This window comes from Carcharodon carcharias, chromosome 1 (assembly GCF_017639515.1).
Source record: "Carcharodon carcharias isolate sCarCar2 chromosome 1, sCarCar2.pri, whole genome shotgun sequence".
Taxonomy (NCBI): domain Eukaryota; kingdom Metazoa; phylum Chordata; class Chondrichthyes; order Lamniformes; family Lamnidae; genus Carcharodon; species Carcharodon carcharias.
The window spans coordinates 225,480,243-225,504,782 of record NC_054467.1 but is presented as its reverse complement, the minus strand read 5'-3'; the positions used below and the strand labels follow the sequence as shown (position 1 = coordinate 225,504,782).

At 43.7% G+C, this 24,540-nt stretch overlaps 1 protein-coding gene across 3 annotated transcripts in view; it reads left to right on the top strand.

Moving 5' to 3' along the window:
• Positions 1–18,946, top strand: part of katnal2 (katanin p60 subunit A-like 2) — a 99,885-nt gene extending 80,939 nt beyond the window's left edge. For all 3 annotated transcript variants that reach the window (XM_041193269.1, XM_041193357.1, XM_041193185.1), the window contains 4 exons: positions 3,442–3,552; positions 15,149–15,311; positions 16,314–16,416; positions 18,066–18,946. In XM_041193269.1, the coding sequence (XP_041049203.1) occupies positions 3,442–3,552; positions 15,149–15,311; positions 16,314–16,416; positions 18,066–18,205 (517 nt within the window). In that variant the 3' untranslated portion in view covers positions 18,206–18,946. The remainder of the gene's footprint in view (positions 1–3,441; positions 3,553–15,148; positions 15,312–16,313; positions 16,417–18,065) is intronic.
• Positions 18,947–24,540: the final 5,594 nt, after the last annotated feature.

Sequence of the window (24,540 nt, the reverse complement as noted above, 5' to 3'; positions counted from 1 at the left end):
TTCCAAACTGTGTTGGATTCTGCTACCTAGCTGCTAAATGATAATACTTTTCTGCTTTTTGTCTCATGGCATTGATTTTAGTCATCCTACAGAACTTCCTTTCTGGACAAAGTTGGACTGGCTTCTCAAACTCCTGCAGTTGCCTGCAAACTTATCTACCTACAGATGGTCCTTGGGCCAGCTCTCTCATCTGCATTGATGCACTGGGTTTACCATTCACATGGCATCTCGCTCCTCTGCTCATGTACTGAACCTAATGGTTTACACTATTAATACAGTAACTGAGGCAACTACGTGCAGCCACTGGACTCCTGAATCAATGTAATGGCTCATGATTGACTCTTCAATACTCCCCGCCCTCTTCCATTGGATAACCTTCGGCAATGCATCCATTCTGTCCCTTCTAATAATTTGTCCATCAAACATCTCCTGGATTCACTCTCCACAGCTTCCTCTGTAACTTGACGTTGGTTCCTTATTGCTCCAAACTGACTTCCACCAGGTCTGCAAGTCAACTTCATCACACAACTGGACCACAGGGTTTAACTTTAGATTCCCTCACTTTGTCTCCTCGGTATACACTCGTGATAACCAAAAAAATTCCCTTCTACTCACTGCCACCCCTGTGATCATTCATGTCATTTTTTGGATGCTGCTCTGGGCACAGCTCATTATTTCTGTTTCTTTCATGTTGTCTTCTATACCTGTCACCCATGATACATTTCATTTCCCTCTTCTTGGATACTTTGCCTACCTCCCCCTCAATTCCTAACCCAATCTTTCACTATTCCTCTGTCTTCCAACTGTCCTGAAGCTATTTCCTTATTCCCTCTTGGATAAGCCCACAACTACCCTCTGAGCCTCTCTCGCCATTCTGTAAAAGATCGCCCCAGGCATGGGTTAGTGTCTCTTTATGAGTTTCAGCCCTAATTATTCCATCTTCCTTCTCTTGCCTACTGTCCCACCCCATTCACCCAGAGGAAGCAAATCTCACCAACATCCTTCCTATCCCACATACTTTACCCATCACTGCCTGCACAGATATTGCTGGCAATCAGCAATGACTGCTTCTCTAAAATGTTTGTTGACTTGCAAACAAGGCCCTTGCTATACATAACTTCATTGTGGATGTTTTTATTTGTTCATTCAGGGGATGTGACATCATTGGTAAGGTTGGCAATGTCTATCCCTAATTGCATTGTCTTCATGGCTTTGACTGAAATTTGCTTTATGGATGGTAGTGCCTTGCCCCTTTATTGATGTCTCCCATTTGGCTATATTATCCATGGTTGGCAGCACTCTCAGTAGTGTAGCTGTAACCATCTGGGGTTTTTGCAATTGCCAGTTGACTGTGAGGAAAACATAAGTAGGTGCATTTCTTGGAAATATTTTGCAGTATCAGCCTCTAATTCCTTTATTCTCATTAATTAATGGATCATCATGAAATTTCAGATTGATCTCAATAGCCACCTTTGCATCTTTCAAATAAAACGCATGACTCCACAACCCATCTCCTTAGTCCATGTAAGATCTCAATATCATTTTCCTCATGTTATATACATGGGGACGCAAACTGGTTGCCTATAATTACTGTAGTGTGCCTGTCATGTTATTTCTTCACAGATCCTTTGTTTTGTCATGATCCTTGACCAGACCCCAAGTTTTTGGTAAGAGCTAGTTGGGAACAACAATATTTTTAAAGTAAACAAAGTTTTGAGATTTAAAACATCTTCTCAGTGAATAAAGCCACACAATTCCACGGGTTTTGAACAAACAAGAATAAACTTTACTGTACAAGGTCAGGAGGCAAAGACCCACGTAATGCTCTGGGGATCCGTGTTTGAATCCCACCACAGCAGGTGGTGACATTTGAATTCAATTAAAAAAATCTGGAATTAAAAGTCTAATGATGACCATGAAACCACTGCCAATTGTTGTAAAAATCCATCTGGTTCACTAATGTCCTTTAGGGAAGGAAATCTGCTGCCCTCACCTGGTCTGGCCTAGATGTGACTCCAGACCCAACAACAATGTGGTTGACTCTTAAATGCCCTCTGAAGGGCAATTAGGAATGGGCAATAAATGCTGGCCTAGCCAGTGATGCCCACATCCCATGAACAAATATATATATATATATATAAAAAAATTCAGGGTAAGTATGAGGTACATGTGAATTAACAAGCCAGCTGTGAATAAACACACTACATGACACAATAAATGGCAGATACGACCAAGAAACAGTCCATGGATTTCTCAACAACCCAACCAGATGTCAGTAATACTATGAGTCAACCAATCTCACTGAAACTCTTTCTCTCTCCCTCTTGAGGGATTCCAGTCTTCACCATCGAAGATCTAACCTTGGAATTCTCTCCAAAAGTCACTCCGACTCGGACAGCAGAGTTTCAATCTTGTCTCCCGAGATTCTGTTCCCCTGGATTTCCAAGTGTGCACTCAAGCACAGCTTCAGCGCTTTGGCCGAGCCAAGCAAAATACTATTTCCCCAAAGGGTTAGCTTTGCCTCAAACACCCACAGTATGGAATCACCAACCTTCTGCTGCCTTCTTAGGACTTCAGGGCTTCTCCTGGGCACGCTTCACTTAATGTCTGTCACCCTCAGCCCTTTTCCTGGTAGGAGCCTGTTTCTCTGCATCTCTTTTTAACCGAAATGGGACCCTTTCCTCTCCCTGTCCCCTGACTGGGAGTTGTCTTTTGGGACCTCTCCCTGTCCTCTCTTCCTTTGGGACTTCTCCTTGTCCCTTGCCTGGGACTTCTGTTGGCAATGATGCTCCATACTTCTGCACCATTTTTTCTTCCTTCACAGGCACGCTGGGCCCACAGAACATAAAAATTGCAGAACTGTGCATGTGCAGCCCACTCCTGATCTACACATGCGCAAAAGCTCTAAGGTCCACCAGGAGTTGAAGTTCCCAACCTCTGCTCTCAACGAGGAAGTATAGTTTGTATGTAATTGTATGTATGTATGTATGTATTAACTGATAGACCTGACACATTCTATCTAGGATCATATACACTGCATCTCACTCAGATTGTCCACAGCAACTGCTCCTTCTCTAGAAAACTGAGTACAATTCCTAAGTAAGCTCTTCTGAACCTTCAACTCTTTCCTACATTGGTTTGGCTCAGCAATTCGCTTTTGCAACAATGCTGCCTCATGGAGGTCAGACACTTCCAACTAGGATTTACAGAGGGAAAAATCCTGATGAAACTGCTGTTGAGCACTTCCTAGTGACAAATTATAGTATAGCTTATTGCAGAAGTAGATCTTTAGCCTGTAATATTAGCACGCAAATTGAATGAGAGAAAGGAATGAAACAAATTGAATGAGAGAAAGGAATGAAACAAATTAACCAGAAAATCATAATAAATAAAACTAAAGTTGTTTATGGAGGAAATCATTTCTGTATTTTTTTATTGCAGGGGAGAACATGAAGGAAGCCGGCGGATGAAGACCGAACTCCTAGTCCAGATGGATGGCTTGGCACGTTCTGATGACCTTGTCTTTGTTTTAGCAGCTTCTAACCTACCTTGGTGAGAAATTATTTTTTTCTTTTACTCATCTACTAATTTCTTGTCTTTTGCCCACATTGCCACATTTGACATATTCTTGTTCTGCTTCTGTTTTTTTAATATACTATTACTTAGTAATACCATCATTGTAACCTTGGGGTCAGTTTCCATATATATACTTGGGGCACCTAGTTTCCCATTTCTGATATCATCCCCAATGCCAAAGCTATTAGAACAGAGTGCAAAAGTTAGCAATTTGGTGCCGAGGGGGAAGGAGCTGTTGCTTTTTTCCTCCAATATGTATGGTGGTCCATGTTACAGGTAAATATTTAACTTACTCTACCAATGACTTAAACCAGACCAAGTAATTAGTTAAGAGACTAAAAATTACAAGTTAAGCATAAATAGAGTGGGAGAGAAGATCCAGGTCAGAGCATGGAGCTGAATGAGAGAGGAGGCCCAGGTCAGAGTACAGAGCTGATTAGTAGTGATAGAGCGATGGCTAGGGCACCATAGCTCCACGAAATGCACATTCTGTGCCATATGGGAACTCCAGGATGCTTCTTGTGTACTGTGCAGGAAGTGTTGTCAGCTGGTGGAGCTCAAGCCTGGCTTTCAGAACCTGAATAGCAGTTGGTGTCACATATTGCATCCAGGAGGCTTAGAGCTACTTTGCTAGGAAAGTCCAGGTGGTAGTGATCCCGCAGCTTAAAAGTGTGCAGGCAGAAAGGGAATACATGACTGCCAGACGCTGAGGTCCAGGCAGGTAGCACGAAAGTACCCTAAATGCCTCTTGCTGTCAAACTGGTATTCAGTTCCGAATTCTGGTGAGGGTGATGGTTCCTCTGGGGATTATAACCAGACCAAGGGCACAGCACCATGTGTGGCTCAGCTGTGTGGAGTGGGGGGGAAGAATGAAAGTCAGGAAAGCAATGGTGATCAGGGATTCCATAGTTAAGGGAACAGACAGGCATTCCTGCAGCCACAAACGTGACTCCAAGAAGGTATTTTGCCTCCCTGGTGGCAGAGTCAAGAATGTCACTATGCAGTTAAAGAATACTACGAGTGGGGAGGGTAAACAGCCAGAAGTTGTGATCCATGTCGGTACCAGTGACACAGGTGGAAAGAGGGATGAGGTCCTGCAGGCATATTGTGGAGATCTGGAAAAGAAACTAAAAAATAGGACTTCAAAGGTAGTAATCTCTGGATTACTCCTGGTGCCATGCCACTAGTGAGTACAGAAAATGAAGTTAATATAGATGTATAGTTGGAGAGATGGTGCTAGAGAAAAGACTTTAGACACCTGAGGTATTAGAACTTGTTTTTGGGAAAGTGGGATATTGCTGCTGAACAGCGCCAGGGCCAATATTGTGGTTGGGAGGTTAATCGATAGAATCCATGGTTAACAGAAAACAGAGTAGGCATAAACGGTGCTTTTTCAGTTGATAGTTGGTAAGCAGTGAATAGTGGAGTACCACAAGGATCAGTGCTGGAACCTCAGCTATTTACAATCTATATTAATGATTTAGATGAAGAGACAGAGTAATATATCTAAGTTTGCTGATGATGCCAAACTAGGTGGAAAGGTAAACTGTGGGGAAGACAGAGGCTGCAAAGAGAGATAGACAGATTAGCAGATTGGGCAACAAGATGGCAGATGGAGTATAATATAAGGAAATATGAAATTGTTCACTTTGGATGTAAGAATAAAAAGAGAATAGTTTTTAAAAGGTGAGAAACTTGTGGTGTTGATGTTCAAAGAGCCTTGGATGTGCTGGTACAAGGAACACAGGAAGTTAGCATGCAGGTGCAGCAAACAATTAGAAAGGCAAATGGCATGTTGGCCTTATTGCAAGGGGATGGGAGTGCAAGAAGAAGGAAGTCTTGCTACAGTTGTACAGGATTTTGCTAAGACCACATCTGGAATACTGCAGTTTTGTCTCCACATTTAAGAAAGGATATACTTGCATTGAAGACGGTACAGTGAAGATTCACTAGATAGGACAACCTCCTCTCCCCAGGGACCAATGATGAGAGGCTGAGTAAATTGGGCTTATATTCTCTGGAGATAATCTCAATGAAGCCTACAAAATTCTGAAGGAGCTTCATAGGGTGGATGCTGAGAGATTATTTCCATTGGTCAGGGAATCTAAAACATGGGAGTATGGTCTCGGGATAAGGGGGTGATCATTTAGGACGAGATGAGGAGAAATCTCTTCACTCAAAGGGTTATGAATTCGCTACCCCAGAGGACTGAGAGATAGATTTTAGTTAAATACGTTCAAGGCCAAGATAGACAGATTTTTGCTTTCTGAGAATTAAGGGACATGGGAAGCAGGCGAGAAAATGGAGTTGAAGCCCATGATCAGCCATGATCATTTGAATGGCGGAGAACGCTTGATGGCTGTGTGTTCTGCTCGTGCTTATGTTCTTATGCTAGTGCTGTAGGGGAGGGTTTAAACAAGCTTGGCAGGGGTGTGGGAACCTGAGCATAGATTCAGAAAGGAGAGAAGCAAAGCTGGAAAAGGAAGGCAGAAAATTAGTAACTAAGTGTGGAAGACAGAGGAAACAATGGATAGAAAATAGACATCAAAGGAGTTGTTCAGTGACCTGTGGTATATACAACAATGCAAGGAGTCTATGAATACAGCTGATGAACTGAGGGCATAGATAGACACTTGGGAGTATGATATCATAACTATTATTGAAACATTGGTTAAAGAAGGGTAGGAATGGCAGTTTATCATGCCTAGTTACAAAATTTTTAGATGGGATAGGGGGGATTAAAAAGGAGGGGGAATCCTATATGGATTGAAGAAACAACCAGTTTTGAGGAGGGATGATGTGCTAGATCATCAAATGAGGCCATTTGGGTTGAACGGAAACAAAAAAAAACAATCACACTGCTGAGAGTATACTCGAGATCCCCAAATAGTCAGAGGGAGATAGAAGAGCAAATGCAAGTTGCTGAAAAGTGCAGAAACAATAGGGTAGTAATAGTTGGGGATTTCAACTATCCTAATATTAACTGGGATACAATCAGTGTAAAGATGGAGCTGCAAATTTCTTAAAAATGCATTCAGGAGGACTTTTTTTGCCAGTACATTGCAAACCCTTTAAGAGAAGCAGCAGTTCTAGACTTAGTTATAGGGAGTGAAGCTGCACAAATAGAAGGGGTACCAGTGGGACAGCATTTTGTTGGTAGTGATCATAATTCAGTTAATTCAGTGTAGTTATGGAAAACGACAAAAATGGATCAAAGCTGAAAGTTTAAATGAAGGAAAGAACAATTTTACTAAACTGAGATGTGATTTGGCAAAAATGGATTGGAAGTGTTAGAGCAGAGGGAGCATTCAAGGAGGAAGATCTTGTCTGAATAATTTGATCAAAATTTTTGAGGAGGTAAAAGGAAGGTTGATGAGGATGGCAAGTTTACCGTGGTTTTCATGGTTCTTAGCTAGATTTTTGACAAAGTCCCAAATGGCAGGCTGGCATAAAAGAGCTGATGGGATCTGAGGATAAGTGTCAAGTTGGATCCAAAATTGGTTGAGTGGCAGGAAGCAAAGGGTAATGGTTAACAGGTATTTTTGTGACCGTGAGGCTGTTTCCATTGGGGTTCCAAAGGGCTCCTAGCGGGTCCTCTGCTTTTCATGGTATAAATCAATTATTTGAGTTTAAATGTAGGGGGCATGATTCCAAAGTTTGCAAATGATACATAAATTGGTTATACGGTTGACAGTGAACAAGAAAGCTGTAAATTGCATGAAGGCATCAATGGATGGGCAGGGAAGTGGCAAATGGAATTCAGTCCAGAGGAGTGTGTGTATGTATTTAGGGGGAACAAACAAGGCAAGAGGATACACATTAAATGGTAGGATACTGAGAAGAGTAGAGGACCTTGAGTGCATATCCACAGATCCCTGAAGGTAGCAGGACAGGTAATTGAGAAGACAAACTAGCTGAGGCATAGAAAAGCAGGGCGGTTATGCTAAAACTATATAAAACAATAAGATAAAAACAAAAAACTGCGGATGCTGGAAATCCAAAACAAAAACAGAATTACCTGGAAAAACTCAGCAGGTCTGGCAGCATCCGCGGAGAAGAAAAGAGTTGACGTTTCGAGTCCTCATGACCCTTCAACAGAACTGACAATGTTAGAAAAGGGGTGAAATATACGCTGGTTTAAGGTTGGGGGGGTGGGGTGGGTGGGGGAGGAGAGAATTGGGGGGGTGTGGTTGTAGGGACAAGCAAGTAGTGATAGGAGTAGATAATCAAAAGATGTCACAGACGAACAAAGAAGTTGAAGGTGTTGATATTATCGAAACAAATGTGCTAATTAAGAATGGATGGCAGGGCACTCAAGGTACAGCTCTAGTGGGGGTGGGGTGGAAAGGCTAGCCTGCATACAAGATTTAAAAATAATGGAAATAGGTGGGACAAGAAAAATCTATATAAATTATTGGAAAAACCAAAAGAAAGGGGGAAGAAATAGAAAGGGGGTGGGGATGGAGGAGGGAGTAAAAGATCTACAGTTGTTGAATTCAATATTCAGTCCGGAAGGCTGTAAAGTGCCTAGTCGGAAGATGAGGTGCTGTTCCTCCAGTTTGCGTTCGGCTTCACTGGAACAATGCAGCAAGCCAAGGACAGACATGTGGGCAAGCGAGCAGGATGGAGTGTTAAAATGGCAAGCGACGGGGAGGTTTGGGTCTTTCTTGCGGACAGACCGCAGGTGTTCTGCAAAGCGGTTGGCCAGTTTACGTTTGGTCTCTCCAATGTAGAGGAGGCCGCATTGGGAGCAACGAATGCAGTAGACTAAGTTGGGGGAAATGCAAGTGAAATGCTGCTTCACTTGAAAGGAGTGTTTGGGCCCTTGGACGGTGAGGAGAGAGGAAGTGAAGGGGCAGGTGTTGCATCTTTTGCATGGGCATGGGGAGGTGCCATAGGTAGGGGTTGAGGAGTAGGGGGTGATGGAGGAGTGGACCAGGGTGTCCCAGAGGGAACGATCCCTACGGAACGCCACCAGGGGTGGTGAGGGGAAGATGTGTTTGGTATTGGCATCATGCTGGAGTTGGCGGAAATGGCGGAGGATGATCCTTTGAATGCGGAGGCTGGTGGGGTGATAAGTGAGGACAAGGGGGACCCTATCATGTTTCTGGGAGGGAGGAAAAGGCATGAGGGCGGATGCGCGGGAGATGGGCCGGACATGGTTGAGGGCCCTGTCAACGACCGTGAGTGGAAAACTTCAGTTAAGGAAGAAGGAGGACATGTCAGAGGAACTGTTTTTGAAGGTAGCATCATCAGAACAGATGTGACGAAGGCGAAGGAACTGAGAGAATGGGATGGAGTCCATACAGGAAGCGGGGTGTGAGGAGCTGTAGTCGAGGTAGCTGTGGGAGTCGGTAGGCTTGTAATGGATATTGGTGGACAGTCTATTGCCAGAAATTGAGACAGAGAGGTCAAGGAAGGGAAGTGTCAGAGATGGACCATGTGACAATGATGGAGGGGTGGAGATTGGAAGCAAAATTAATAAATTTTTCCAAGTCCCAACGAGAGCATGAAGCAGCACCAAAGTAATCATCGATATACCGGAGAAAGAGTTGTGGGAGGGGGCCAGAGTAGGACTGGAACAAGGAATGTTCCACATACCCCATAAAGAGACAGGCATAGCTGGGGCCCATGCGGGTACCCATAGCCACACCTTTTATTTGGAGGAAGTGAGAGGAGTTAAAGGAGAAATTGTTCAGTGTGAGAATAAGTTCAGCCAGACGGAGGAGAGTAGTGGTGGATGGGGATTGTTCGGACCTCTGGTCGAGGAAGAAGCTAAGGGCCCTTAGACCATCCTGGTGGGGGATGGAGGTGTAGAGGGATTGGACGTCCATGGTGAAGAGGAAGCAGTTGGAACCAGAGGGAGGGGTCCAGGTTGAGGGAGAATATTGGAGTTGGGTAAAAGGATCCGTTGAACGGGGAGAGGACTCCTGCCCAAAGAAGTGAGCACGGAGACGAAGACGGCAGAAGAAGAGTTCAGCATCGTGCCGAGCCCGAAATTCATTGAGATGAGGGCATAAGGGTTTAAACTAAGTCCTTTGCTGAGCACTGAACGTTCAGCGTCGGAGAGGGGAAGGTCAGGGGGTATAGCGAATACACAGCCGGGGCTGGGATTGGAAGGTGGGGTGGGAACGGAGGGACAGGCAGGGGTGGAGGGTCCTAGATGGGTGTTGGTGTCGGTGAGTTGTTGGAGCTTTTGTTCCTTAGCACTTGAGAGAAAGAGAAAAAGTTTCTTGTTGAGGCGTCGGATGAGACGAAGAATAAAATGAAACTGGGGGCACGTGCAGCTTTGAAAAAGGGTGTGGCGGTGCTGCTGGAGGGAGAGGTCAAGTGTGTTCATATGACGGCGCATGGCACTGAGTGTGGATCTCAGAATGTGATGGTCCCTTCCCACCTACATCTGTGATTCCTCTGACACCTTACGTCACATCAACAGTTTCCAGTTCCCTGGCTCTAACCGCTTCCTCTTCACCATGGACGTCCAATCCCTCTACACCTCCATCCTCCACCAGGATGGTCTAAGGGCCCTTAGCTTCTTCCTCGAACAGAGGCCCGAACAATCCCCATCCACCACTACTCTCCTCCTTCTGGCTGAACTTGTTCTCACACTGAACAATTTCTCCTTTAACTCCTCTCACTTCCTCCAAATAAAAGATGTGGCTATGGGTACCCGCATGGGCCCCTGCTATGCCTGTCTCTTTATGGGGTATGTGGAACATTCCTTGCTCCAGTCCTACTCTGGCCCCCTCCCACAACTCTTTCTCCGGTACATCGATGATTACTTTGCTGCTGCTTCATCATTTTCACATGGTCCATCTCTGACACTTCCCTTCCCTTCCTTGACCTTTCTGTCTCAATTTCTGGCGATAGACTGTCCACCAATATCCATTACAAGCCTACCGACTCCCACAGCTACCTCGACTACAGGTCCTCACACCCCGCTTCCTGTAAGGACTCCATCCCATTCTCTCAGTTCCTTCGCCTCCGTCGCATCTGTTCTGATGATGCTACCTTCAAAAACAGTTCCTCTGACATGTCCTCCTTCTTCCTTAACGAGGTTTTCAACCCACGGTCGTTGACAGGGCCCTCAACCATGTCTGGCCCATCTCCCGCGCATCCGCCCTCACGCTTTCTCCTCCCTCCCAGAAACATGATAGGGTCCCCCTTGTCCTCACTTATCACCCCACCAGCCTCCGTATTCAAAGGATCATCCTCCGCCATTTCTGCCAACTCCAGCATGATGCCACCACCAAACACATCTGTCCCTCACCCCCCCCCCAGTGGCATTCCATAGGGATTGTTCCCTCTGGGACACCCTGGTCCACTCCTCCATCACCCCCTACTCCTCAACCCCTACCTATGGCACCCCCCCATGCCCACGCAAAGGTGCAACACCTGCCCCTTCACTTCCTCTCTCCTTACCGTCCAAGGACCCAAACACTCCTTTCAACTGAAGCAGCATTTCACTTGCATTTCCCCCAACTTAAGTCTACTGCATTCGTTGCTCCCAATGCGGTCTCCTCTACATTGGAGAGACCAAACGTAAACTGGGCGACCGCTTTGCAGAACACCTGCGGTCTGTCTGCAAGAAAGACCCAAACCTCCCCGTTGCTTGCCATTTTAACACTCCACCCTGCTCTCTTGCCCACATGTCTGTCCTTGGCTTGCTGCATTGTTCCAGTGAAGCTGAACGCAAACTGGAGGAACAGCACCTCATCTTCCGACTAGGCACTTTACAGCCTTCTGGACTGAATATTGAATTCAACAACTTTAGATCTTGAACTCCCTCCTCCAGCCCCACCCCCTTTCCATTTCTTCCCCCTTCCTTTTGTTTTTTCCAATAATTTATATAGATTTTTCTTTTCCCACCTATTTCCATTATTTTTAAATCTTGTATGCCGGGCTAGTCTTTCCACCCCACCCCCACTAGAGCTGTACCTTGAGTGCCCTGCCATCCATTCTTAATTAGCACATTCGTTTAGATAATATCAACACTTCTTTGTTCCATTGTCTATGACATCTTTTGATTATCTGCGCCTATCACTGCTTGCTTGACCCTACAACTACACCACACCCCCCACTTCTCTCCCCCCACCCCACCCCATCAGTTCTGTTGAAGGGTCATGAGGACTCGAAACGTCAACTCTTTTCTTCTCCGCCGATGCTGCCAGACCTGCTGAGTTTTTCCAGGTAATTCTGCTTTTGTTTTGTATAAAACACTAGTTAGGCCACAACTAGAGTACTACGTACAGTTTTGGTCACCATGTTACAGAAAGACGTGACCACACTTGAGAATACATAAGAAATATACATAGATGTTGCCAGAAATGTTGAATTTTAGCCATGAGATCGGATAGGCTGGGATTGTTTTTTCTTTAAACAAAGGAGGCAGAGACAGATTTAGTTGAGGTATATAAAATTAAGAGCAACCTAGACAGAATAGATAGGAAGGACCTATTTCTCTTAGCAGAGAAGTAAACATCTAGTGGCGTAGATTTAAGGTAATTGACAGGAGCATTAGAGGGGAGTTCAGGAGGATTTCTTTCACCCTGAGCATGGTGGGGATCTGAATCTCACTGCCTGAAAGGGTAGTAGAGGCAGACACCCTTGTAAGATTTAAAAAGTAGCTTGGATGTGTACTTGAAGAGCCGTAATCTATGAGATTATGGACTAAGAGTTGCAAAGTGGGATTAGAGTGGATAGCTATTTTTCTTTAAGTATGGACATGATGGCCAGAATAGCCACCTATGCTGTACATTGTCTACATTAAATTTTGATGTTTCACTGTGGTTAATATGTTAATCTATATTAATCCCTAGATGAGCCAGCTCAATATCAGAAGTCCAAAAATTGTTCTGTTTTACTTCAGTCAGGAACATTGGGCTGTATTTTCCTCTTTGTGTCACAATTCCAACGATGACCTCAATTCCAGGTCAGGAACCCAAAGTGGCTTTGGCGAGACGCTGTTTGCTATCTTCCTGGAAGCAGCCAATTAAGAAGCCAACACAGCACCGCCATCCAATTAAAGATGGCAGGCAGACCAGGGGACCTGGAGACCCAATAGGAGGGCCAACAGCAATGTCTGGCTGGCAGCTGTGGATGTTGCATCAAAGCGGGTCTACCCAGGGGTGATTGAGTAGAGGTTTTGACACCTTCCCCCACCTCCAGGAAGATCCTGGCATTGCCACCAACATTCTCCCCATTTGGCCCATTAATAGGCCTAATGGGGAGGCGGTGGCATAGTGACAATGTCACTGGACTAACAATCCAGACGTCCAGGCTAATGCTCTGGGGCCATGGGTTCAAATTCCACCACGGCAGCTGGTGGAATTTGAATTCAATTAATAAATCTAGAATTGAAAGAAAAGAGCTAGTCCCAGTAATGATGACCATGAAACAATTGTCGATTATTTTAAAAACTCATCTGGTAGGATGTACTTTCGGGAAGGAAATCTGCTGTTCTTCCCTGGTCTGGCCTACATGTGACTCCAGACCCACAGCATTGTGATTCAACTGCCCTTTGAAATGGCCTAGCAAGCTAAGGGCAATTAGGGATGAGCAACAATGCTGGTCTTGCCAGGTGATGCCCACATCCCATGAAAGAATGGCTACATGCTGCTGCTGGGCATGAAACCTCTGTTGCATTGACCTTGCCTCTGGCAAAACTGCACAGAACGTGTCAGATAGCTGAATTTACAGTCTATTTTGCAAATTTGCTCCTGGTCTCACTACTTAACCCACCTCCAACGGACTGAGAAAATTCAGTTGGTTGTCCCTAAACTCCAAGTCCTCCTGAGCTCAGAGACCATAAGACGTAAGAGCAGAAGTAGGCCACTCGGCCCATTGAGTCTGCTCCGCCATTCAATGAGATCATGGCTGATCTGATAATCCCCAACTCCACTTTCCTGCATTTTCCCCATAACCCTTGATTCCCTTATTGATTAAAAATCTGTATATATCGGCCTTGAGTATACTTAACGACCAAGCCACTACAGCCCTCTGTGGTAAAGAATTCCACAGATTCACTACCCTCAGAGAAGAAATTCCTCCTCATCTCTGTTTTAAATGGGTGTCCCCTTACTCTCTGAGATTATGCCTTCTGGTTCTAGACTCTCTCCAAGGGGAAGCAACCACTCAGCATCTACCCTGTCAAGCCCCCTAAGAATCTTGTATGTTTCAATAAGTTCACCTCTCATTCTTCTAAACTCCAATGAGTATAGGTCCAGCCTACTCAACCTCTCCTCATAAGAAAATCCCTCCATACCCAGGATCAACCTAATGAACCTTCTCTGGACTGCCTCCAATGCCGATATATCTTTTCTTAGTAATTGTTCATAGTATTCTAGGTGTGGTCTAACTATTGCCTTGTATTGTTTTAGCAAACTTCCTTATTTTTATACTCCATCCCTTTTGAAATAAAGGCCAACATTCCATTTGCTTTCCCTATTACCTGTTGAACTTGTATTTTATGCTGAACTTCAAACTCCACAGGCTGGACTTTGAAGTCCTGACGTGGGGTGAACTCACATGGAGTGGAGTGGGGATCATAATTCCAAAATTGCCATTTGATTTTTGCCAGTCGCCATTTTGACTGGCTTGGGAAATGTGTAACATGATGACCCAACTCCCACAAAAACAGAGCTCGGGATTTCCATGTCGTTGCCTACCTCAATTTTGTGCTTCTGGAGTTTAAATTTTCAACGAGGCAGGTGGGTTTCTGAAGCCTGTGAGAACCACGTCAGATAAGAGGCATCGTTTTAAAGTAAGAACCCTTTGAACAAGTAGGTTTTCAAAGTTGTTAGCAACTTCACATGTCATAATTTGATGCTGCTTGATAACTTAAGTATGTTTTTAATGCAGTGATTGATGCTAGGGCTTTGTTCTTAAAAGGTAAGTGACCATTACATTAACCAGCATTGTGAAAGTTTTGAGATTCTTTAAAGTACATTATCTACTTGATAAAGCACTCTTCTGCATTCAATCCTATTGACATGTGTCATTTGGACCCTGTGCTTTAATCTTTCCATTGATTTAGAGTTCAGCCATCTGTTCAGCTTTTGAAGCAGTGGAGCGGATGACCATCTGTTCCACTACTTTAAAAAGTTTATTGTATTCAGTCTAGCCATCTGTTCAGCCTTTTGAAACAGTGGAGCAGGTGGGCATCAGTTCCACTACTTCAAAAGGCTTTAACATATTTATCTCGAGGTTATGTTGACATAGCTGTGCTTTAGAATCCCATTATGAATGTTTGGCTGACCTGCAAGTCCCACTAATGATTGAAAGTTTTATGAGCAGTTAATAGGATTAAAGCTTTTTGAATGGCTGTTTGTTTACTTTTACAATTTCATGAGCATCTTTAAATATTTCCAAATGTTATTACAGAACTCATGAGTTCTGGCCATTTACACTGTTCTTGTAAAGTTTCTGCTAAAGACACCCTTTCAAGTGCCTATATTTATGAATTGACTGATCATGTAAACTGGTTAAAATTGGACAATTGACTGCAGACCAGTTGAAGCTTCAGAACACTTTGATATAAACAGGACCAATGACACATGTATTTTTTTTGCAGGGAATTGGACCATGCTATGTTACGTCGACTGGAGAAACGAATTTTAGTAGATCTTCCTTCCAAAGAAGCACGGCAGGCAATGATTCTGCACTGGCTGCCTCCTCTGAGTAACAGTGGTGGTGTAGAGCTTCGGACTGAACTGGACTATAGTTTGTTAGGAGAAGTGAGTATTGCGTTGACCCAAGCATTATTGTACATTAAAATTATTGTCTGAGTTACGAATGCAAGATGATGTGGTGTTTATCCTAATGTTGATACTAACGTTAAAGTTCCTAATATGTACTGTAGCAGGATGAGAAAAGGTGGGATTGAGAGGTGGAGTAGTTTATAGTTACTGCTATTTAGCTTTTGGAACCCAACTTTGAAAACTATCCTAGGCTGATTGGATGAAAATCTTGTTCTGGGGCCAGTAATGGGACAAGTAAAGAAACAAAAGAGGAGTCTAGAGAAGTTGTAAATGGCAACAACAGAATCCTGTTGAGCAGCAGTTGAGTTTGGGAAGCTGTAGAATGCGGAGTTGAAAGATGAGGCAGGCAGTTAGGTGAGACAGTATGTGGAAGAGATAAGCAGGTGGGAAAACATGCAGGGGAAAAAAGGCAAATGAGGCAGTGGATCTTGGACAGAGCACAGTGGACACCAACAGGTACAGGAGCATGCAGGTAGGCAGTTGCAGGAGCGTGCCTAAGAGTTGGTCACCCAACTCTTAGAACCATGGAGAAGGCAAGAAGCTGCTGTAGAATTATGCAGAAGATAGGCAATGATAGGAATGTACATGGGAGGGAGGTAGGGGTGTGCACAGAAGAGGGAAGCAGCAGCTGCATCAGCGTGCATATGAAGGAGGCTGACTCATGCAAGTACTTACCCACTTCTCTTCGAACCACATCTTCTTGCTTTCGTGATCAATTTTTTTTTGCTACCTTTCTTTGTTTTCCCAATACTGCTTTCATGGTTTAATTTTCATGGCAGCTTTGATTTTTAACCCACCCTCCTGGTGAGTTTATCTCAAGAAGCTCTCCATTCCTGCTAGGTGAGTTAAGATAAAAACAGGGATAACATTTTGTTTGTATGACATTTTTGTGTGAGCAGTTCAAGAGACATCAGTTTGGATTTGACAAAAATGCAACCACATTCCTAGTATCATTCCATTCTGTACTTCCACCAACAGGAAACTAAAGACTATTCTGGATCCGACATCAAGTTGGTTTGCAAAGAGGCAGCTATGCGACCTGTGAGAAAGATCTTTGATGCACTAGAAAATCACCAAACAGGTAAACTGAAGAAAAACTTGTTAGCTGCAGAAAGGTTAGCTGCACAAAAGTAATTAGTAATTTGATTTAAATTGTAATCTAATTATGCACGTGAAACAAATCTCTATGGCTTCAGGATAGCTTTATTTAAATTTTGTATTGCCGAAGCCTTTTTTTAAAGAAATAAATGTATGACTAAAGGGAAAAGTTGCTTACTATTTAATCAGCCACAACACTGTGGTATTCTGACGTTCTGAAACTAGACTTGTCTGTAATAAATTTACAAGATGAATCTATTGTGGGTGGAATTTCATGCCCCCGACCTGCGCCCCCCCGCCTCTCGGAGGCGAGTTTGGAGGTGGGACAATCTGCCAAAATGGCATGGGGTGAAGATCCTGCCATCTTACTGCCTTCCTTCAATTAAGGCCAGGGCAGTAGGTTTGAGGACAACGTTCTCACCTGGAGGACAATTGAGGCCTTTAAGGACCACCTAAGGGCCTCATCCTGCCACTGCTGGGGATAGGCCATGTGCATCTATCATCAGGAATACCTTGGTCGGTAGGCCTGGGTCCTGGTAGGACAGTCCCGCCTTGCTGGGCACTCTGCAAGTGAGAACTGAGGAACCTGGAGTCAGACTCTCCTCTTGACCTTTTAAATTGAACCCCTTCTCCCGCTCCCCCCGACTGGCACGGCAAATCTGCCCCGGACTCCAATGCCAATCCACTGGAGTATCGGCTGTGGCTGCTGGTACTGTAGAGCTGCTGGCCTCTAGCTGACTGGCTGCTCTCAAGGGTGGATTATGGATCACTGTCAATAGGTCAAAATCCTGGAACTCCCTCCCTAATAGCACTGGACTTCAGCAGTTCAAGAAGGCAGCTCACCTCCACCTTCTCAAGGGCAACTAGGGATGGGTAATAAATGCTGGCCCAGCCAGCGAATTGCACATCCCGTGAATGAATTTTTAAAAATCATCCACCCCACATCAGGAGTTCTGTGTGGGGAGCTTCCCCTCACAGGAGCTGGGAAGCCAATGGCAGGAAGGTAGGTGCCAATTAGGCCTTAATCCCATCGGACCTCTTGAAATGGCCATGGTGCATTGCCACCGATTTTCCAGCTGGTGCACAGGCCCCCGCTGCAACCATTAAATTCCACCCTTTAAATCTGATGTTTGTTTGGCTAACTTAACTAAGAGAATTGGGACTTGGGCCTCACATACATCAAATCGGCAAGCTGCAGACCATTTGAGTTTTGGGTCTCTGTATTGCCAGCCTTTGGCTAAGTCTGGGAGAGTGGTGGTCAGATCAAATTGCTGGTTGCATTCAGGCATATCAATTTGGTAAAGTAGGCATCATATGAGCTGTTAGGCAATTTATAGGTGCAAATAAAGGCATAAACGATTTCAGGCATAACTCCTGGACGCAAGAGCAAAATACTGTGAATTCTGAAAATCTGAAATAAAACAAAAATGATGGAATTATTCGGCAGGTGTGGCAGTGTCTGTGGAGAGCAAAATAGAGTTAACAGCTTGGTTCTTCTCAAGCGAGTGCAGGTCTAATCAGTGTATCTGAGCTGCATTTGACATGGGTGTTAGAGCAAAGCCATGATTTTCACCTGTTTAGGTGCTAAATACCAGTTAAAGTGCATACTATTTTCATTTCTTTTATATTCAGGAAAAAACAGTCTACCCATTTTTCAACTGGAAACAGTCTCCACAAATGATGTTCTTGACGTGATAATTCACACCAAACCATCTGCTAAGAATCTTTGTCAGAAATACACTGCCTGGCAGCGTGAATATGAGTCAGTATGAATTGGAGCTTGCAAAGAACTGGGACCTACAGCAAATCACTGTCTCTTCCAGCCTGGCAAACATCCTGTGACATTTTCAAAGTGAAACTGTTCTCTTTTTAAGAATGTGCTGGCAATTAATTGCCAGATGGCAGCAAGGTTTTGCTATGTTGAATTCAACAGGAGAACCGTTTCTAGACTTTCTACTATGGGAGATTTAAGACTAAAATGGAGACAATGGCTCAGACAAAGGTCATCAGGTACAACAGTCACACATGCAGCTCAGTGATTGAAGTGAATGTTGGTTCTGTCCCTGATGGAAAGCATATCACAATATACACAGATGTAGCAGGGAGAGAAAACAACCTTCAACAAGTATGTACAAAAGAACAGCAAAAGGAGCTCACTTTTTATGCCACGTTTGAGTTGTGTAGGACTCAAAGTTAATCTGTAAAACCTAAAGAATTCTTGGTATTACCTGAGAATTGTGATTTGTTGGCTCTCTCATTCATTCATCAGTCATGGCTGCTTCACGACATTTGGGTTTTCCGTCCTGTGTTACAAGGTTTATGTTATTCGAGAACCATTATTTGCCTTATTGATACTCAAAGAACCAAAATCTGCTCAGCATTTTCTTTTAGTTCGTTACTTTTAATTCAAGATACTTCTCTTGTAAGTGTGTGGATTTAAAACATTTTTTGATAAATTACACCTGTGAACTGTCTGTGGGATAGGGAAATAAATACTTTTGCTGCCTAGAAAATTCAAATGTCCAAAACTTTTTTTTAAAAACCTTAAAACAGTTACAGATTCTAATTCCTTTTCTGAATTTAGTACTGTTGCAGAATTCTTGTTGTAACTAAATGGTATCACACTTAAAAGTACAGGTAGTTTAGTATCCTGTCAGGAAGACGTGCACAATACTAAAGGCAATAATGAGATGTTAAATGAATCTTCCCTTGGTCATCTGGAAATCTATACAAAAATGTATTATTTTATGTTTCAGTCTTTTAAATTTTTGCAGTGTAATTCTAAAAAAACTGTACTAGCAGATCTCCTTTGGCATTGCAAGTAGTAAGTAGGTAAGCAGAAAATGCCAGAAATACTCAGCAGATGATGCAGCAACTATCAATGGAGAAACACAGTTAATGTTTCCCTAAAACCTGTGTTGTTTCTCCTACAGATGTTGCCAGACTAGATGGGATTTCTAGCATTTTCTCAAGATGTTTTGCAAGAAATGATAATGCACTGTTCTGATAAGGTCGAGCTTTAAAGCCACAAAAAACAACTGAGATCATTTGTAGTTTAGTCAGGTTATTTGGCCAGGGAACTTTCCAAGTCAATCTACTGAGTTCATTGTTCTTCAGGTTACAGGCCACAACCCTAGTTTTTTTTATTCATTCATGGGATGTGGGCTTCGCTGGCTGGGCCAGCATTTATTGCCCATCCCTAGTTGCCCTTGAAAAGGTGGTGGTGAGCTGCCTTCTTGAACCACTGCAGTCCATTTGGTGTAGGTACACCCACAGTGCTGTTAGAAAGGGAGTTACAGGATTTTGACCCAGTGACGGTGATGGAACGGCGATATATTTCCAAGTCAGGATGGTGAGTGACTTGGAGGAAAACTTCCAGGTGGTGGTGTTCCCATCTATCTGCTGCCCTTGTCCTTCTATGTGGTAGTGGTCATGGGTTTGGGAGGTACTGTCGAAGGAGCCTTGGTGAATTCCTGCAGTGTATCTTGTATATGGTACATACTGCTGCTACTGTGCATCGGTGGTGGAGGGAGTGAATGTTGGTGTCAATCAAGCGGGCTGCTTTGTCCTGGATGGTGTCAAGTTCTTGAGTGTTGTGGGAGCTGCACTCATCCAGGCAAGTGGGGCCATGGTTGGATTCTCTCTTATTGGAGATGGTCATTGCCTGACACTTATGTGGCATGAATGTTACTTGCCGTTTGTCAGCCCAAGCCTGGATATTGTCCAGGTCTTGCTGCATTTGGACATGGACTGCTTCAGTATCTGAGGAGTCGCGAATGGTGCTGAACATCGTGCAATCATCAGGGAACTTCCCCACTTCTGATCTTACGATGGAAGGAAGGTCATTGATGAAGCAGCTAAAGATAGTTGGGCTGAGGATACTACCATGAGGAACTCCTGCAGTGATAGCCTGGAGCTGAGATGACTGACGTCCAACAACCCCAACCATCTTCTTTTGTTCTAGGTATGACTCCAACCAGTGGAGAGCTTTCCTCCTGATTCCCATCGACTCCAGTTTTGCTAGAGCTCCTTGATGCCACACTTGGTCAAATGCTGCCTTGATGTCAAGGGCAGTCACTCTCACCTCACCTCAGGAGTTCAGCTCTTTTGTCCATGTTTGAACCAAGGCTGTAATGAGGTCAGGAGCTCAGTGGCCTGGACAGAACCCAAATTAGGCGTCAGCGGGTTATTGTTAAGCAAGTGCCGTTTGATAGCACTGCTGATTGAGAGTAGATTGATGGGGCGGTAATTGGCCAGGTTGGATTTGTCCTACTTCTTGTGCACAGGACATACCTGGGCAATTTTCCACATTGCCGGGTAGATTCCAATGTTGTAGCTGTACAGCTTGGCTAGGGGTGTGGCCAGTTCTGGAGCACAAGTCTTCAGCACTATTGCCGGAATATTGTCAGGTCCATAGCCTTTGTTTGAGATATTTTAGTTGTAATTTCTAAAGACAAGTAAGAAGCTGCACACATTGTGTTTCTGGTATTTTGTGGTTCTAAATGGGTTTCCCCTGCATCACAAATGACTATCTGCCTTTCTGAACTTTTTAAAAGCGGGTACAGAAATTTGTACTGGGCAGTACACAATAGCCTAAATATGATGCCCATGTGAAGTTTGACAGCTGGAAGTGCACACATAACTAAGTTATAAAAAACCCTTTACCTATTAAACTCTGCATTGAATATGCACTTCCTTCCATTACATTTTTGCACCAACTTTATTGGCTCAAAGTAAAAAAGCAAAACAACTGAAGATGCAGGGAATGTAGAAATCAAAATTAAGGAAAGCAGCTAATACAGTAAATACGTGGCTCATTTGGTAGCACTCTTGCCTCGGAGCAGGAAGGTTGTGGGTTCAGATTCCACTTGAGGTTGACACACCAAGGAAGTACTGCACTGCAAGAGGTGCTGTGGTTCAGATGAGACATTAAATCTTGACCCCATCTGCTTGCTCAGGTGGATGTATAAGAAGCCATTGGTGACACCATTCAAAGAAGATCAGGACAATATTTATCCCTAACCAATGCCTCCAAAAACAGCACATGGCCTGTAGCCTTCAACCCTATTATCTCCTATTTTGGTCAATATTACAGAATTTGGTGCAAGCCTCTAAACTTTCCCTTTACTCCCTAATTTGCAAATTTGCTGCAGCCTACATTTTATTCTGCTTCCCTTCATCCACATGCTGTTGAAATCAAAATTTACTGTCTGAAATTTTAGATCAGTGAATAGCACTCCAGTCTTTGACAAGATGGTTGTAGGTTCAAGACCCAGCACAAGAATCAAGGCTGACACTCAATGCAGTACTCCTTCACTACTGCACTATCAGAGGTGCCACCTTTCAGACAAGAATTAAATTGAGGCCCCGTCTGTCTACACAAATGGATTGAAAAGGTACCTCAGCATCATTTCGAAGAACAGGGGAGTTATCCCCATCACTTAAAAAAAATCTGTCAATCACATTACAAGGTTGTGGGTACCTTGCTATGTGCAAGTTATCTGTCACATTTCCCACATTGTCATCAGTCCCTTGAAACTAGGATGACAACTGCCAAACTTCATGATTTGTGTGTCCACAGGTGACTCAGCAGCCCAATCCTGAAACCATATCTTACAATACAGAAGTGAATACACTTATGAACCTCCGAAAGCCAAAGTACCCTTTAAGGTTGGGAAAGATTAGAAATAAAAGTAAAACAATTAATTCTGCTTGACAGTAAAGAGAATCAAACAAAAAAAAGTCAATATTCTTTTTTGGAAATACTCTGCCACTTTTCCTCAGACTGATACTTCTAATGCCTAAAATCAGATTTTGAACAATACAAAAACATTTTTCATATTGTATTTACTCATCGGTTTGTTTGTTGTAGATTGAAAGTTTTAAAAACTAACAACCTCAATGTCTCCCAAAAGCTGTGCTGAAACTTGAAGGCCCTGATCTTGACCTGGGTGGGTTTTGAGAGCAGTGAGAGGAAACCCAGATTTCCCTGCACGCTGGTAAAAGCAAAATACTGTGAATGCTGGAAATCTGAAATAAAAACAGAAAATGCTGGAAGAACTCAACAGGTCTGACAGCATCTGTGGACAGAAACAGAGTTAATGTTTCAAGTCTGTATGACTTCTTCAGTCCTCTGGGGGAGCATAGTTTTCCTCTTACCACCTGTCCATAAACAGAAGGGGTTTTGAATTAGGATAAAAGCAAAATACTCCGGGACACCCCGGTCCACTCCTCCATCACCCCCTACACCTCAACCCCCTCCCACGGCACCTTCCCATGCAACCGCAGAAGGTGCAACACCTGCCCCTTTACTTCCCCTCTCCTCACCGTCCAAGGGCCTAAACACTCCTTTTAAATGAAGCAGCATTTCACTTGCACTTCCTTCAACTTAGTCTACTGCATTCATTGCTCCCAATGCGCTTTCCTCTACATCGGAGAGACCAAAAGCAGACTGGGTGACCGCTTTGCAGAACACCTTCAGTCTGTCCGCAAGCATTACCCAGACCTCCCTGTCGCTTGCCATTTCAACACTCCACCCTGCTCTCATGCCCACATGTCCGTCCTTGGCTTGCTGCATTGTTCCAGTGAAGCTCAACGCAAACTGGAGGAACAGCACCTCATCTTCCGACTAGGCACTTTGCAGCCTTCCGGACTGAATATTGAGTTCAACAATTATAGATCATGAACTATCTCCTCCATCCCCACCCCCTTTTTCCAATAATTTATATAGATTTTGCTTTTCCCGCCTACTTCCAGTATTTTTAAATGTATTTCCATCCATTGTTTCATCTCTACCTTTTAGCCTTTTTTGATTCCTTCACCCCACCCTACCCCACTAGGGCTATCTGTACCTTGCTCGTCCTGCTTTCTACCCTTAATTAGCACATTCCTTAGATAATATCACCACCTTCAACATCTCTTTGTCCTTTTGTCTGTGACATCTTTTGGTTATCTCCACCTATCACTGGCCTTCTATCCAGCTCTACTTGTCCCATCCCCCCTTAAACCAGCTTATATTTCACCTCCCCTCTATTTTTACTTAGTTCTGTTGAAGGGTCATTCGGACTCGAAACTTTCACTGTGCTCCCCTCCGCAGATGCTACCAGACCTGCTGAGTTTTTCCAGGTATTTTTGTTTTTGTTTTGGATTTCCAGCATCCGCAGTCTTTTGCTTTTATATTACTATACTACGGATGATTAGTTTGTTTTAAAGAATAAGCGATGATGTACTTTTTCCCCAACTCCTCGATTTTTGTGTGATATAATTTCATTACTAATCCACAGCAAACTTGAGTAGGATTAACTCAGAAGGTTAGTTAAGTATAGCTGATAAAAGACATTTTGGCAAAGTTTTTCATCTGGCTCTCATCAGGACAATCACAAGAATACCAATGTCAGGGAAAGCAATAACTTCACACAGTATGAGAAAAGTGCTGATTAGTTGGCAATTGCATACTGATTGGTAGATGCATTGCCATAGAGAATGCAACAATTAATGGTGACTGACAGTTAACGGCCAAGCATTGTTTGAAATTTAAACCAGGCAGCTTGACTCTGGTCAAGGCATTGCCCTGAGTAACGAACAAGTAAATGGCAATCACTTTTTTTGTTTAGCTGAAACAGGCACAATGCGTACATGTTCTGTCTGCAAAGAACAGGGCCCTGTGTATTAATATGTAACTTCCAGTACACGCAAATGCACCACATTGCGAGCCTGACTGATAATCTCAAATTGGTTGTCAGCATAATTTTTGGCATACTGATGATTATTTAGCAAATGTCGTCCAATCACGGAATCACATCTAATGTTGAATACTGTGTTTTGAGTTTTGCAAGCACAGGCTAGTCATGTATGGTCTGTACCTTGCCCGTTGCAACAGTGGAAGTGACATGCTGTTTGATACCGTCCACCAGTCTTTGGGACATATGGCCTACGTACCTAGCATAACACCGGCACTGAAATTCATATACCACATTACTCATGTGTGATAGGCAGAAAGTCTCTTTTGGCTTGAAGGCAGCATCCTGTTATTGATGAATACAACTCATATTACTGCTGTATAGTAGCAGCGTGAAACAGCTAGCTTTACCTGTTACTCAAAATTTTG